This window comes from Chlorocebus sabaeus, chromosome 3, assembly GCF_047675955.1.
Source record: "Chlorocebus sabaeus isolate Y175 chromosome 3, mChlSab1.0.hap1, whole genome shotgun sequence".
NCBI lineage: Eukaryota > Metazoa > Chordata > Mammalia > Primates > Cercopithecidae > Chlorocebus > Chlorocebus sabaeus.
Window position 1 is genome coordinate 21,556,124 of NC_132906.1, and position 15,528 is coordinate 21,571,651.

Sequence of the window (15,528 nt, forward strand, 5' to 3'; positions counted from 1 at the left end):
TTTTGTTGGGGATAATGTAAAAGTTTTGGGTATAAATAGTGATGATTGGTTACATAATATTGTGAATGCATTTAATGTCACAGAATTGTACACTTATGACTGGCTAAATTGTTAAGTATTCTATTTTACCAGAGTAAAAAAGAAAAATTAAAAAATAAGGGTTCTGCCAAGGCATTACAATGGAGAGACAAAAGTTTTAGCTTCTACTGCTGGACCTAATACCTGAATAGATTCTGATTCAACAACTTCAGAAAGTTCCTGTGTGAGTTCTTTCATTAATGTGATAAATATTTATTTAAAAGTAATGATATGTCATGTCAGACTCTGAGGGACTAGAGGGTTGAGTAAGGGAGGTCTCCTGCCTGCAAGAGTGGAAAGACAGCCACATTAAGAAATGATTAAAATACAGTAAATGGGCTGCAATAGATATGTAATGAATAGTAGGGGAAGCCCAGGAGAAGGACTCCTGAGGGAATCAGGACCTCATAGAACAGTTGATAATTGATCTGGGTTTGAAGTTTGAATAGGAATTGGGTTCCTGATTTTTTATTTCAATAATATGCAGTACATTCTCGCTCACATTTCCCACCTTGGAATCTTGGATCTAAGATATTTGCAGCCTTTTCAAATATTTTGTAGTATTTTCCCTTTGGGTAAGTATAGGCAGATTGGTCCCCGGAGATAGAAAAACATCTTGGATCATTCTCTGTCCTACTTTCTAAATATTTGTAAGCAAAACCACTTCGAGAAATAATTCAAAGCAAATGCGATGTGTTCAGGTCCATCAAAGAGCTTGTAATATAATAGGGCAAGGACAGCTGGGTGGCAGGTGCCTTCAGAAACAGTGTGGGATGGCTGTGCAGAGGCAGGAGGAGCGACTTCTGCTGGGGCCTGAAGGCTTATTTCACATTTAAGGTTGGGCAGAACTGTGATAATTAGATGCGATGAAGGTTGTTTCATTCAAATAGATGAACAAAAGCAGAAAAGCAAGAAAAAGGATGAATCCTTTTCAGGGAAACAGTGAAAAAGTAAGTTGCAAAGGCCCTTTGGGACCAGATCACAAGGATCTCCAAACCTTCTGTATTTTGCTTATTCTAAGGAGAGAAAGGCGTGAAGAGTTTTCACCCCTCTACCCATGTGTAAGGGATGGTGGAGAATAAAGGAGGATAAAAAGGGATCCAAAGGCACTGGATGGCACTGGGCTCACAGTTGGGTGGAATGGGTTGAACTATTAATAGAAGTATGACCGGTGAAAAAGAGAATATGTTTTGGAGACAGTTAGCCTTAGGTTCAAATTCTGATTCAAAATTCACTAACTGCAAAGTTGGCCAAATTACTTAAAACTTAGGAGCCTCGTTATCCTTGTGTGACAAATGGGTACAATAATATTATCTTCATATAGAGTTACCAGGAGGATTAAAGAGAATGGGGTGACAGATACATGTAGTCTCCAGACCAGCCTCATAGGCACCGTTGTTAGTTCCTTCCCCAGGTGATCGCCAAAGTCCCATCTGAACTTGAGTCTGTGAAATAATTTATAGAGGATAAAAAAAAATCCAAAAATCAATTATTCACATAATTGAAGTTAAAATATATAACCAATGTATTTCTAGACAAGTAATAGAATTCATTTCAAGTATAAATAAAAAAATTACAGTCAAAATAGATTTTCATAGTGCAGAAGCTTATCTCCAGCAACGACTCCAATATTTTTGGAAGCTGAATTAACCGTTTCACTCCCCCAAGTTGCCCCGTAGGGCTCATATCCATGTGTTTGGAAATGATACCTTCTTGTCAGATCTAATATGAGGTCCCTCAGCTTTGTGTGAGCACAGAGCTCAGAGTTAGGGGTTTACCCTGTGCAGGATGTCTTTCTACTAAAGTGACTGCCAGTAATACTTGAAAGTATCAATGCATGTTTGAAAATATCCACCATGCTTTCCATTAGAAATAGCATAGGCTGTGGTACCTTCCCCTGTGTCCTTACTACACTTCATGACTTTATAGAACTAGCCACTTTACTGAATTCTTTTTTCCTTGTTGTTTTTCAGGTGAACTGCTTAGGTTTTCTATTTTATAATAGTAGCATTATCTGTAAATGATGTCTTCTGCTTTCTGACTGTTGTGTCTTTATTTGTGTCTCCTGATTTGGAGATAAATCTGTCAGGATGATGGTGGTAGTAGGCATGGACTGATGGTAAGGGAAGGCGTGTAGGGTTTAATACGACATGGACATATAGTTTGAATGCCATAGCACCTATCATATCTTTCTTGTTACCAGAATCACATCATATAGAACCTTTTGGGAAATTGCCTCTTCTTTTTTCTTTTTGTTTTTGAGACGGAGTCTTGGTTCGGTCACCCAGGCTGGAGTGCAGTGGCGCAATCTCGGCTCACTGCAACCTCCACCTTCCGGGTTCAAGTGATTCTCCTGTCTCAGCCTCCTGAGTAGCTGGGACTACAGTTGCCTGCCACCACGCACAGCTACTTTTTAAAAATAGAGATGGAGTTTCACCTTGTTGGCGAGGCTGGTCTCGAACTCCTGAACTCAAGTGATCTACCTGCCTCGGCCTCCCAAAGTGCTGGGATTACAGGCATGAGCCCCTGTGCTGGGCTGAAAATGTCTTTTTCACATTGAACTCTGAACACATTAAGGAAGAGGGTCTTTTCTTACTTACCTTTATATTCATAGTGTTAGCCCTGAGCCTGAACAAAACACATGTGTAGATATTTATGGGAGGTATGAGTAAGTACCTTAATTTATCAGAGATCATTAAAGGTACTTATCAATAAAGATATCAATAAAGGACAAAAAGTCCAATAGGAAATTATGAGTATCTTTTCATAATATCAGAGAACACTAACTGTTTAGCTGTCTTCCTAAAAAATGTTTCAATTACAATTAAGGATACTTGTCTTTTTTGTGATTCTTATGTAGGATAGCAGGAAGGGGACACAATTTTAAGTCATATCCCATTTGTTACTAAAATAAAGAGGGGAAGCCCAAATTCTGTCTAAATTGTTGGTCCGAGTGTAGATTCCTTCGTTTCTTTTCTAATGTGTTTTCCAGTAAACATACAGATACGTAAATCCAAGAATTAATAAGATTAATGGACTACTTTGTACCTGCCCAGGAGGACAAAAAACAAAGTAAAAATTTGTTTATTATTTGTGGATTCTATGTCCCACTATTTTTTAAAATCTACTCTAATACTCTATATTAATGCTGTATAATCTCCTTTCTTGGTAATTTCCACTCCACAGTTTTTATATATTCCTATTTGAAATAATGTTTTATCTCTTAATGCCACTCATGTATTTTATCATTTTTAAATGATAGGATATGAGGTGGGACTGAATAATGAGAAAAAGGTTTCTTAAGGGAGAAATAAAATATATCAAAGAATAATTTGTAAAACCAATATGGTAGAAGTCATATTTATTGAAAAAAATTAATATCTTTGCTATAAAATTTGTAACAGGAATATTTACTGAATGTTTATTTTGATGCATAAACCTGAATGCTACATACCAAGTACAAGACAATAACACTAGTTTTTCCTTTATTTACACTTTATGAAAATTGTTATGCAGTCCATGTTAAAAGAACTTATGATGGAGAATTGTTACATTAGAAAAATAATATTCTTGATAAAGCATTCTCAATGTGTCCAATCATATTTTCTGCCTTTTCAATAAGGCAAAAGTCCCTGGAACAGCATATAACTTAATTTACAAAATACAATAACTGTTTAGACACATATTCAAGTTTTCTTTTGGTATGATTTTCCCTCACTGTAAAATTATTTTTTCTTTTTTCTTTTCTTTTTTTTTTTTCTAAAACAGAAAGACTTCCAGGAAAATGTCATTTAATGATTTCAGCTATACATTACATATACAACTCTGTAGCCTAGCAACAATCATCGCTACACCATCATTAACTTTAAATATTTTGCTTGGTGAGCTCTTCTCAAATGTAGCATATTTTAAGATTTTGCCATTATGACTGTGGAATCATTGTTTGGTTTTCATAGGAAACAGATCTGTCACAGTATGAAGCTTTGTTTATTTTGAGGAACTGGTACACAATTACATTTCCACTCACAAGAGAACGCCACAGATATAACTAAAGGCAGGCTTCGATGGCTCCACAAAGGTTGCGTGCTGGACCAACCCCACACCTCCTGCTACCCCATCGCGCAGCCCTGGCCAGGTTCACATGGTTTCACTTCCAAAGATGTTTAGGTCTTCACAGTTAGGTAGTTTTAATTCCTTCAAAGGCACACAACTTCCATCTTTTTTCCAGCGTGGCTCCCACACCCGTGAATTCCTGTTTGAACATGCGTGGCAGCCTCATCAAAAGCATTTCTATTTCATTTGCAGATATCTGTTAGAAAGGAAGAAACGTCACTTTGGGGAAAGGAAGTCATCTTAAAGGAGGAATGGATTGGGGAAGGATGAGCTTTCCCAGTGATCTAAACAGCATTTAGTTTTCTACTGGGCTGTCAGGGGATGTCCTTAAGGAAGGAACATTCAGAAGTACTGAATATGGGTATCCCATCTCCCAAGCAGCTGGCGGGGTGGGGCATGAGTTGGCTGGGCGGAAAGTGCTGAGTTCACCCTTCATATGGATGGCTACCTTACTGGCAGCACCAGGCCTGAACAGCCCTCCCCTGATATAAAAGGAGATGCAGAGGGAAGTTAAGAGGGCTCAGAGCAAATCCATCACTACTCCTGGAAAGCTACTAGTGGCCTCATCCTCATCTATGAAGGACAGCAATTTTCTTTAATGCTGCCAGGAGCAGAGGACTTTCGGGTGGATTTCTTGCCACCCACATTTCTTTCTCTTCCTTAATTTTCACATGGACCAGACACCATGAAGGTTTCAGAATGGAATCTAAACTCCAAAATCTACAACAATACAAGTCTTGATATCCAGTCATAAAATTCAGGTATATTTTTTAATGCAACTTCTTTCTTCTCCATATTTTTATTAGATGAAGTTTTACACCAATAATTCATTTTAAAGAGCAAATCAGCCATAGTCCCTCTGCTCTAGCACAGTGATTGCTTTTGTTTTCCTGTGTCAGTGTACCAATCCATTTGTGTGCATGAGGATTTTATATCACAGGGTGGCCACTTTGGGGTCTGATATTCTGTTTGAATATCCCCAGAATTTGGGGTCTGATACTCTGTTTGAATCCTGTATCTTCAGTCTTACAAGTTAAATGACCCTTACAAAGGCAATTAGTCTCTTTAAGCCTCAGCAAATGGAAATAACATTTAATAAGGATAGCATGGAAACGACTGGCTTAGCACAGACTTGGGCACATAGACATGTTCAATGAATCAGAGCTATTGCACTTTTTCATGGTGTAATCACTGTGGAGATATCATTTTAGAGTCTACACTTTCTATTTAACAATATTAGGATTCATTTAAAAGACACCAAATAGACCAAGAAGTCTCATCAACTGTTCATTTAATGTTCTCATGGAAAAGACTTCATATGATACATTCAATATTCCTGGGCCTATAATACAATACTTTAGTTAAATAGAGGCAGTCCTGAAAATGGAAATAAATTGTATTCTAAAAATTTTTTGTGAATTATTTTGAAATCTGAATGCATTTTCCCATAAACACCGTATTAGAAGGATGGTTAAATTCCCAGGTCAACCGACAAAAGCCTATGAGACAGATTATGTGAAGGTTCATAATAACTGAGAAGTAAATTTTCTTTCAGGGAGCACTGTGCAAACCCCTTCACCACCAGTGTCCTTTCATTCTCACAGCACTCTGGTGAGATTTGGGGGCAGATACTATGATGCATCTCCACTTTATAGCTCAGAAAACTGTGTGAACTACAGAGGGTTAAGTGTTTTATCAAAGACAGAACTTGGGAAAGAACCCAAGGGTTCTTTCATGGGTTGGGGCCTGGGCCTTGATTGGTGTGCCTTAAGCACTTCCCATGATTGTCAACAGCCAGGGGTGAACAACCAGGGGGTGTTGGGAGGTCTTTCTCAGTAGCAGTCACCTGCGGCACTTGTTAAAAAAATCAGATCCCCCAGCCAACCTCTTCTCTGGAGACCCTGATTCAGCTGGTCTTGGGTGTAGCCCACATAATCTATTTTTAACAACCATCCCAGATCATTCTTATAGTCAGGCATATTTGGTTAAGAATGGGGGCTTAGGCCAGGCGTGGTGGCTCACACCTGTAATCCCAGCATTTGGGGAGGCCAAGGTGGGCGGATCACGAGGTCAGGAGGCCATCTTGGCTAACATGGTGAAACCCTGACTCTACTGAAAATACAAAAAATTAGCCTGGTGTGGTGGCACGTGCCTGTAATCCCAGCTACTCGGGAGGCTGAGAGGCAGGAGAATCACTTGAACCTGGGATGCAGAGGTTGCAGTGAGCCGAGATGGCGCCACTGCACTTCATCCTGGGGGACAGAGAGAGACTCCTTCTCCAAAAAAAAAAAAAAAAAAGAGAATGGGAACTTAAGCCAGACAAGCTTGGATTTTACTCTGGCTAGGCCTCAAGCTGTGTGACTTTGGGAAGATTACTTAACATTTGTAATTCTCAGTTTCTTCAGGTGTGTAATAGAAGTCGTATCAGGGCATTGTAAAGATTATGTGTAAAATGTAACACAGTGCCTGGCACAAGTTCTCTCTTATGTAGATATGTATATGTGTGTGTATGGAATACTGATAGAAAATGACACTATTATCTAACCTTTTGTAGTATGGAGTGGTATGTGGTCAAACCTAGTTTTTCACTGGTCCAGGAGGAAGTTTTCTTTAAGCCTTATGAGACCAAGTTATCTTCTCAACGAGTTCCCTTCTTTTGGAGGAGTACAGCACAGATCATCTATGGGGCTCTAGTCTCCAGTCAAATTCAAGTGCCACCCCTGGCATGTCCTTCCCCAGATCAAGGAGAGGCCATAGCGGAACACACAGGCCGAGGTGCACGCCAGCCTACCAGCACCTTGTTTCCTGTAACTGCCACCTCCCTTGGAAATGTAGGGAAGAAGCCCTGCGCCATTCATTAGGAAGGGGAGAAAAAGCTAAGTTCTTGAGGGCAAAATAAATATCTGATTTAAAGATAACGTGTAGGAGGCCAGCTGGGGTCAGGAGGGGCAGTCCCATCCAGCAGCCGTGAAGCTGGCTGTAAAAAGTTTGACAACTTACAATCACCAGGAAACTTTTCCTTGCCAGACTCTTCTGAAAACACTGTTTAATTCTCACCACACTCTCATAAGATAGGGAATAATTTACCAATAAGAAAACTGAGGCTCCGAGAGACTCAGTAAGTCCCACAGGGTAACACAGGCAATAAGTGTGGACCAGACCTCCTGGCTGTGGTGCCTCGTTCTTAACCACCCCTGCCCACCTCCACCAGGGAGGGGATCATGAAGTAAGGACAGGAAATAATCCTCTTGGTCACTGCCCCTCTGGCCCTGGGTGGGTGTGGATGCCATGGAAGGCATCTGTGTACAGGAGGGCAGGGCTCTTCTGTGATGAATACTCTCAGACTGATATCAACATCAACAGCAAAACACTGAAAATTCCCAACTCAGCTGGCTCACACACATTCATATTGCTGGTGCTTGGGCACCCCCACATGAACGATCCACCAAAACAGTAAGCAAATCGTGGCATGTCTTGGCTAGCATGTACTGAAATGTGGCAACATCTTGTTTTCCATGGCGTCTTTTGACCTGAGCCTAGACTTTAACCACAAAGGAAGCAGGACAAGGCTTGCAGCAGGAAAGAGGTAGCTACCATCTGCTGAGTCTTCACTGTGGGGTAGGGAAGAATAAGTGCTTCACCTGCATTATCTCATTAGAAAGCTCAATAAACAAGCAATTGCACCCCTCACTTGCTGGAGTGAAGAAAAGCAGACACAGAAGATTTGGATCACAGTGATAGAACAATCAGTAGCCTCTTCCAGTTTAGTAACCAGTCACTTAACTTCTTTGCGCCTGTTTTCTCATTTGCAAGACAAGGGAATTGGAAAGAAACACCGGGAATGCCCTGAGGACTTGGTTTGAGTGCTGGCCTCTCCATATCCTAGCTCTAGTCTTAGGATAAGCCATTCAAAATTTATCTGTCAATTAGGTTGTGGCAAAGATCTCAAAATGAGAGGATGTGATAGGTCTTTTGCGCACCTTAAAGCACAAAACAAATGACAGTCCCCACTTTAGTAGCACTTACTGTGTGCCAGATACTGTTCTGGAATGCTTTGCATCTACTAAGTCATTTAATACAAGGATAACCCCCCAAAAACCATTTTACAGATGGTGAAACTTAGGCACAGAGATGTTAAATAAACTGCCTGAGGTCAAACAGCTAAGAAGTAGTGAAACTAGGATTTGAAATCCTCGTAATTACTTAATATATGCTTCAGATTTTGAGAAAGCCAGAAATTAGTACAATAGGAATTTATCTCAAATGTATTAGCTGTAGTTTCTGTTGGTAGTGTAAGGTAACAGCTGGGTTCTGCCACAAAGATGCAAATAATATAGAGTTGTGTCACAATTATGGAACAGACCACTTCAAATAAAAGTCTATCTAAAATATTCATTTAATAAGGCTCTCAGCAGCTGGGCATGGTGGCTCACACCTATATTCCCAGCACTTTGGGAGGCCAAGGTGAGAGGATCACTTGAGCCCCGGAGTTTGAGACCAACCTGGGCAACACAGACCCAATCTCTACAAAACATACAAAAATTAGCTGATACGGTGGCACGTCCCTGTGGTCCCAGCTACTCAGGAGACTGAGGCAAGAGGATCCCTTGAGCACAGCAGTTGGAGGCTACAGTAAGCTGTGATCGCTCCACTGCACTCCAGCTTGGGTGACAGACTAAGACCCTGTCACAAGAAAAAAAGGGATCCCAGCTAATTCTAGAATTCCTTAAAGTTCTTTAAAGATATTTGTATCTTATGACAGAAGAAAGATCAGGGCGAAACCTGTATCAAGTAAGTTAGTTTTATGATTTTCATACTTTTCCCCTACCCTGACAAAATAACCTTTATGATATCTTATCTTTTGGGATTTTTAAGACAAATTCAAGAGAAAATTCAATTTGTCCTTCATTTTCTCCCTATGGCCAAATAATTTTTACTTTACAAATACTTCCACTTCAGTTTTGTTCTTTTCCTAATAATTTGTCAGCTATTATCTTGCCGTCACAATATCCTTTGCCTTCCCACCAGTACATTCTTTGTCTTGAGAATTGAGACTCTGGAGTTACTACATAAAACCAAGCCCCCAGACGTCAGTGGCCAAGCTCTGAGTGAAGTTTACCCCTTTCCTCATCCTGCACGAGAGTCACTTCTGAAACCAGGGATTTTCTCTAAGCTCCTACTCCTGTTCACACATGGAGCCCCGGGGTCCAGGGAAGAGTTGTTGCTTGCCCAGCAGGTAAGTGAAGGAGAAGAACTTGGAGCAGGGCCTGTGAATCCAGCCCGGCTTTCAGAGTGACGCATTCCCTCATTCCCAAGCATATTATGAGGAGATTGCAATACATGTGGTTAAGGGAGCACTGTGCAGCATTGTGATACAGCTTAGAGATAGATGCCATGACTATGAAATCTTTTCCCCATACACCATGTATTTGGTGCTCTAGCAAGTGGAGACGATAGTCATAACCCTGAAGTTTTGATTACCCTCTTACCCAGCTGGCTTTTGTTCCAAGAAATTTGTGGCCTATATATTTTCAGTCTTTGATATTGTCAGTGGATTGTTCCATCTATTTTGTTTGAAACTTTCTTACACTTATTCTTTTAGGAAGGATTTGTCTGCTATAAATACAAAAAAGAAAGAAAGCAAACATGAGAAGGAAACAGGCTCTGTGTAACCAAGGAGCTTGTGTGCTGTTAATACCACAGAGGTCATTTATAAAATCTGCTTGATTTACGTTTTAATTTGCTGACTCTAGGCCAAGCCTACTGCTTCCTTACGTGGCCTCTAAGCACATGTACAAATGGACACAAGCAGATGCAAATCAATTTGTTCTCATCATGGTTGGCTCCATACCCCATATCATCAGGCAAGGGAAGCAAGGGAAGCCTGGTGAAGAGGGGCCCCTGTTTGGGCTACTGAAAAGACCCCAGCAGAGGCCGGAGTATCAGGGAAGCCAGTTGAAAACTAGACTTCCTTCCATGGGCAAAACTGACTTTTAGCCTTTAAATGCACATTTAAATCTTGTTCATTCTTCACATCCTGGGCAGGGCACAATGTTAGCACACACAGACACCTCACAATAAATGTTCACAGAGAGATATACAAAATGTAGATGGGGCAAAGGGAGGGGAGGAAGGAAGGGAGAAAGAAGGAAAAGAGGAAAGAAGACAAGAAGCTAGGAATTCGAAGGAGTGAAGCAAGAAACTGGTAGAGGAAGGGAAGGAGGGAGAAAAAATTGTGATGAAAGAAGATAAACAGGAGAGAATTAAAAGGAGCAAAGAATATGGAAGGAAAATGAGGAAGGAAGGAGAGAAGAAAGGGTGGGTAGAAAGGGGAGAACAGAAAGAAATGTTGGCAATGTTAGCTAAAGCATCCCCGAGGGAAGCCACCGGAAGAAGCATGGACTTGAGGGTACCTTATGTTAAGCATGACTCCCACAGATTTCACCCTTCTTTAACTCCTGGTTCAGAGTATCTTCCCTACCCAGTTTAGCACTTCATTAGTTCATGTCTGATTCTCAAGTCATTTCATAACTAGGTGACAAGCTTGTTGAGAACAGGGTTCTATCTTAGATTTCTTTCGTGTCTTGGTCATCTCTTGTTCTTCTCTGGTCCCTAAGACAGTGCTGGGTACATGAAAGGCAGTGAATGATCCCAGCATTCATTAGGTGTTCACAGAGGTATGCTATTAGTACAGATGATTTTCCCCTCTGTGGGAAATATAACACATGCCCATGACCTCTCAAGCTGGTCACAGTGGTGTCATGCCAAAATAGCAGGTCCTTCTAGATCCTCCAGCCTCTGTGGCCACATTACGCCGAGTCTGGTTTTCAGAACCGAATCTTCCGCACCATGGGCCTTGGGAAGAGGCTGCAGGTGTGTAGAGGGGGCAACCAGACACGCTTGGAACACTGGGCCTTCATCTCCTAAAGGATACATAAACAGGGAAGAGCAGACGAACCCTCCTCTTGACTGTAAGAAGTATTCATCTGCTAATGCTCCAGTCAAATGTGTCTTCTGGGCTGCTTTGGACAGACAAGAGGTTGGACTTGATGGGCCCTGGGGCTGACACGGGAGATTCTATGTATTGATAGAAACCATTTTCATGATAGGGCTGCCTATTTTAAAGAGTTTGCCTGCTGGGTTCTGGGCAAGATTTTTGACTTGGCAAAGCTGCAGAAGCCATGCCCACCCCCCAGCCCTTACCCTGTCTTCCTCTGAATGAATCTTTCTTTTTCAAGTATTTCTGATACAAGAGAACAGGGTGAATGACAGTGGGTAATTTAGAAAAGGCCAAGAAGAGAAAAATATGCAAATATCAACAGCAGGAATAATATTTAACTGGAAGATAGCTTATTATTGGGCTACATGGGTTTTAGGAAGCCATGTGCAATGTACATGCCCAGCATAATTTAAATTAATTTCTTCCATTCCTAGTCATTCTTATGCCCATATGTAGGCTGGGGGGAAATCCTAACAACAGTGACATTACAGGACTGGGTTAAGCCTGCTTTCCCTGTTCTCGTCAGTACAGGGTGGGCATTGGATTTTGCTGTCTGGATTAAAAAGTCTATCCTCTCAGCCTCACTGGAATAGAAGGGGCATATGGTCTGATCTCTGGTGCCCAGCAGTTTTAGAGTTCTTTTTCAATATACTTTCTACCCCAGGCATGAGGAGGAACCGGACAGCTCTAGTGGGCATTTCATTCAGAAGATGGAGGGCTATCTGGGGGTAGGCAGGGGACACCTCGTGTGTTTCCTCTGTAAGGGAAATACTTTCTTCATCTTCTAAAATAAAAGTACCAGTCTGTGATGAGATGTACTTCCCTTGACTGAATCCCATCCAGAAAGGCCCATCATCTAATGGCCAGGGACCAGGCATGTGAATTCTCTCTCCTCAGAGACTGGTAAGGGAACGTCACAAATCTTACCTGAGCCCTGAGGATAAGAATAGAACAAGAGCTTCCACCATTCCCTGGCCCCCAACCCCAGCCAAAACAAATCGATTCATTACTTATCGATCCCTCCCTCCCTGCCCATTCCCAGGAGATGATTTTACACACACACACACACACACACACACACACACACACACACATGCAGGCATACACACTTCACTGGTGATCATCATAGATTGTCAGCCTGCGATGATAGAGTGGAGGAAACAAAGAGTCCTGAAATTCTTCGATAAACGACAAGTGGATTCTTGGCCATTTCGGCTTCTACTAAACAACTGCTTCTCAACAAAGGCTTCCCACTTGGGACTTCCAGAAAGGGGAGAACAGAAATGTCAATAATACAAGGGAAGGATGGTAGCAACAATAGGATTCATTTCTTGAGGGCTTATTCTTTGCCAAACACATTGGTGCAAGCAGTGTTTTGTTTAATCCTCCAGGCAAAGGTGGCGGTGATATTAAGGAACAATGATACCAGTAAAGAGGAAACAACAGCAGAGAAATCCTCCAAATCTATATGACAACAAAGGAACACTGTGCAGCAAGCCCTTCTCATTTTATCTGAGTTTAACATGAATGCTTTCTCTTACTTCCCTGTGCATGTGAGGGGAAACAAATAGATGATACAGAGAAACAAATAGATGATTCTGAACCTCCAGAATTTTAAAATTCTCTAACTCCTTTCACCCTGTTTTGTTCTACCCTGTCATGAAAGGCATGGATCTGTATAACTGAAAAGATTCCTCTCAAAGGGGAAGTGTTAGATTTATTGAAGAGGTTAAACACTTTTGGGATCATGAATTGGGAAGATTATTTGAATCAAAATAAGAACACAAGGTAGTCATTTGGTGCATGCTAGCCAGTGAAAATTTAGCATGAGGTATCTGTATCTATTCGGGGACACAGCACTGCAGGCTGCTGGTCTGGTCGTGCCAATCCGATGCATTTTGCTGTGCTCTATGGAGGACCTTCTTTCTTTTTTCCATTTTCCTTCATGACCAGAAATTTGACAGGCGACTAGCTGGCTTCTCTAGCTTCTCTGTTTTGCTTCTGTGTCCACCCCGCTACTGGGCTTCCCTGGTATTGGTTAATGATGTTTTATTTTGTCAGGGCCCCTCCCATTGTTCACATGAATTTGACACATAAATCACATTCTTTTTGTCTCTTCTCTTTGGGCACACCAATACTGCAATGGGATAGGAGTACAGCCAATTTGTGGATGGGAAAAGCTGAGCTTCAGGGAGGTGAGGAGTGATGTCTGGCTCTGGATGTGAGCCTGGAGGGGCACAGCTGAGAAGAATTTTGCAGTCACTTTTTTCTACTTAGAGAACAATGCTGGAAAACAGCCATTAATACAGCTTTCTTGAGTCATATCAGATCTTTATGTTATTTGGGATGATTTTTCCTTGATTGTGTGAAGTCTAGAACGTGGAATCCTATAATAATATGGTCTGAGGATGATGCCCTATTCGCCACACTCACCTGATTTCACCCTTATTTTGGGAACTTTCAGGTGAACCTATATTTTTAGATATCTCATAAGCTTTCCAAATTAATTTGGCATCTGCTAAAAGTCATTGTCATTTTGGATAACTGCTCTTCTTTTTACAAAGACAAAAGCAAGCAAAAAGAAGAGAACAATCTGCCAAAAACTGAGGTCCTTGCAAAAGAAAAGGGCTGATCAACCCCCATAGGCTGCTACGGCCCTAGCGCAGTTCATGCAGAGTCCACCTGCCGCCAGCAGTCAACATGCTAAATTTTAGCAATGAGAGTTCACTCGAGCCAAATAATTTACCTTGGAGTCCAGCTGCTGCATGTATGACCAAAGATATTCTATGTTGGCTCCAAAAGGATGGACGTGAAGAAACGTTGATATGATACCTGAATTAAAAAGGCAAACATTGGAAATTATTCAGAGGCAAATGAGAGGTTCCATTAAATAATGCTATCTAACCCCAGTGACTGTTTTCTCAGGCTGAGTTATGGTCTTGCCATTTCTAGCAGCACTCAACAAGCATTCAAATAATAGCACATTCTGAAGGCAGTAAGAGTAACATGGTAAACAGAACACTTTATCTCCTGGAATGATAGTAGTTAGCAAAACTAGACTCTGAGATAATATACAGCTGAATAAAGGTATTTCAAAACAAAGACTCCTGGAAGCATTTCAACTACCAATTTTATGCTTGATTTACCAATATAAAATTATAGTTATTGGAAGGATAAAATTATCTTTTCTTTCCCTCAGTGGACTTTGCAGTATGAAAATGGCTCATACAACTGTGTCAGAAATCACACCGCCTCAAATTTTCCTGATAATTACAGTTGCTAGTTATGAAAAGTATTTAATCTATATTTCCCTCAACTGCCATTGAAGGAAGCCCAAATTCTTCCTGAAACATTTGCTGTTCTTCCTGGTTGTCGCTCTTGTCTAAAAGGAGCCAACTCTTTCTCCCCTTCTTGCTGCTGTAATTTACAAGATCATTTTAAAAGGTCTGGGAATGGATGGTTTGGCTGCAGTTTGATTATAAATTATAAGGCTTTTCCATTGTGAAAATCAGCTGTCAACATTGTACTGACAAATGAAAAGTTGGATGTTGATGTCAGGAATGAAGTAAAAAGCAGTACCTTCCTCTTCTCCCTGTTCCTGGATCCAAAATCAAAATAGTGAACATGAGGAAGTCAGCTCCATAGACTGCAGACTGCTTTTTGTTAAGAAGCTGTGCACTTGTTATTCACAATAGCAAAAACATGAAATCAGCTCAGGTGCCCATCAGTGGCGGACTGCATAAAGAAAATGTGGTACGAACCATGGAATACTATGCAGCCATAAAAAAGAATGAAATCATGTGCTTTGCAGCAACATCGATGCACCTGGAGGCCATTATCCTAAGTGAACTAATGCAGAAATGAAACCAAATATTGCATGTTCTTATAAGTGGGAGCTTAAGAGTGGGTACTCATGGACATAAGGAGGAGAACAGTAGACACTGGGAACTGCTAGAGGTGGGAGAGAGGGATGAGGGAAAGGGCTGAGAATCTACCTGTTAGGGATTATGCCATTACCAGGGGGATGAGTTCAGTCATACCCCAAACCTCAGAGTCATGCAGTAGACCTCTGTAACAATCCTGCACGTTGTACCCCTGGATTCTAAAATAAAAGTTGAAAAAGAAAAGTTGTCCTCAGACTGATAGTTTTTAGCTTTCTGTTAAATAGGTTTCATAGGTTTCAAGATGAATTAAATCTGAGGATAAGCCTTCATGTTCTGTATTTTGTGAAGCTTCATGCTTGGGAGCCAGGGCAGACCCTCACCTGTATGAAATGCCATCTGGGTGGGCACAGGTGCACACAGCATTCTTGTACTACGTCATCCTATATTTGTAGG

General features: G+C 41.1%; 1 protein-coding gene across 5 annotated transcripts in view; it reads right to left on the reverse strand.

Moving 5' to 3' along the window:
* Positions 1-3,422: 3,422 nt before the first annotated feature.
* ENOX1 (ecto-NOX disulfide-thiol exchanger 1) overlaps positions 3,423-15,528 on the reverse strand; it is a 582,538-nt gene continuing 570,432 nt past the window's right edge. For 3 of the 5 annotated variants that reach the window (XM_073013850.1, XM_037986747.2, XM_037986745.2), the window contains 2 exons: positions 13,938-14,023; positions 3,429-4,387 (listed from right to left, as the gene is read on the reverse strand). In XM_073013850.1, coding sequence (XP_072869951.1) covers positions 4,256-4,387; positions 13,938-14,023 — 218 coding nt within the window. In that variant the 3' untranslated portion in view covers positions 3,429-4,255. Of the gene's footprint in view, positions 4,388-13,937; positions 14,024-15,528 lie in introns of all 5 variants that reach the window. The other 2 variants (XM_037986753.2, XM_037986751.2) reach the window with 1 other exon arrangement.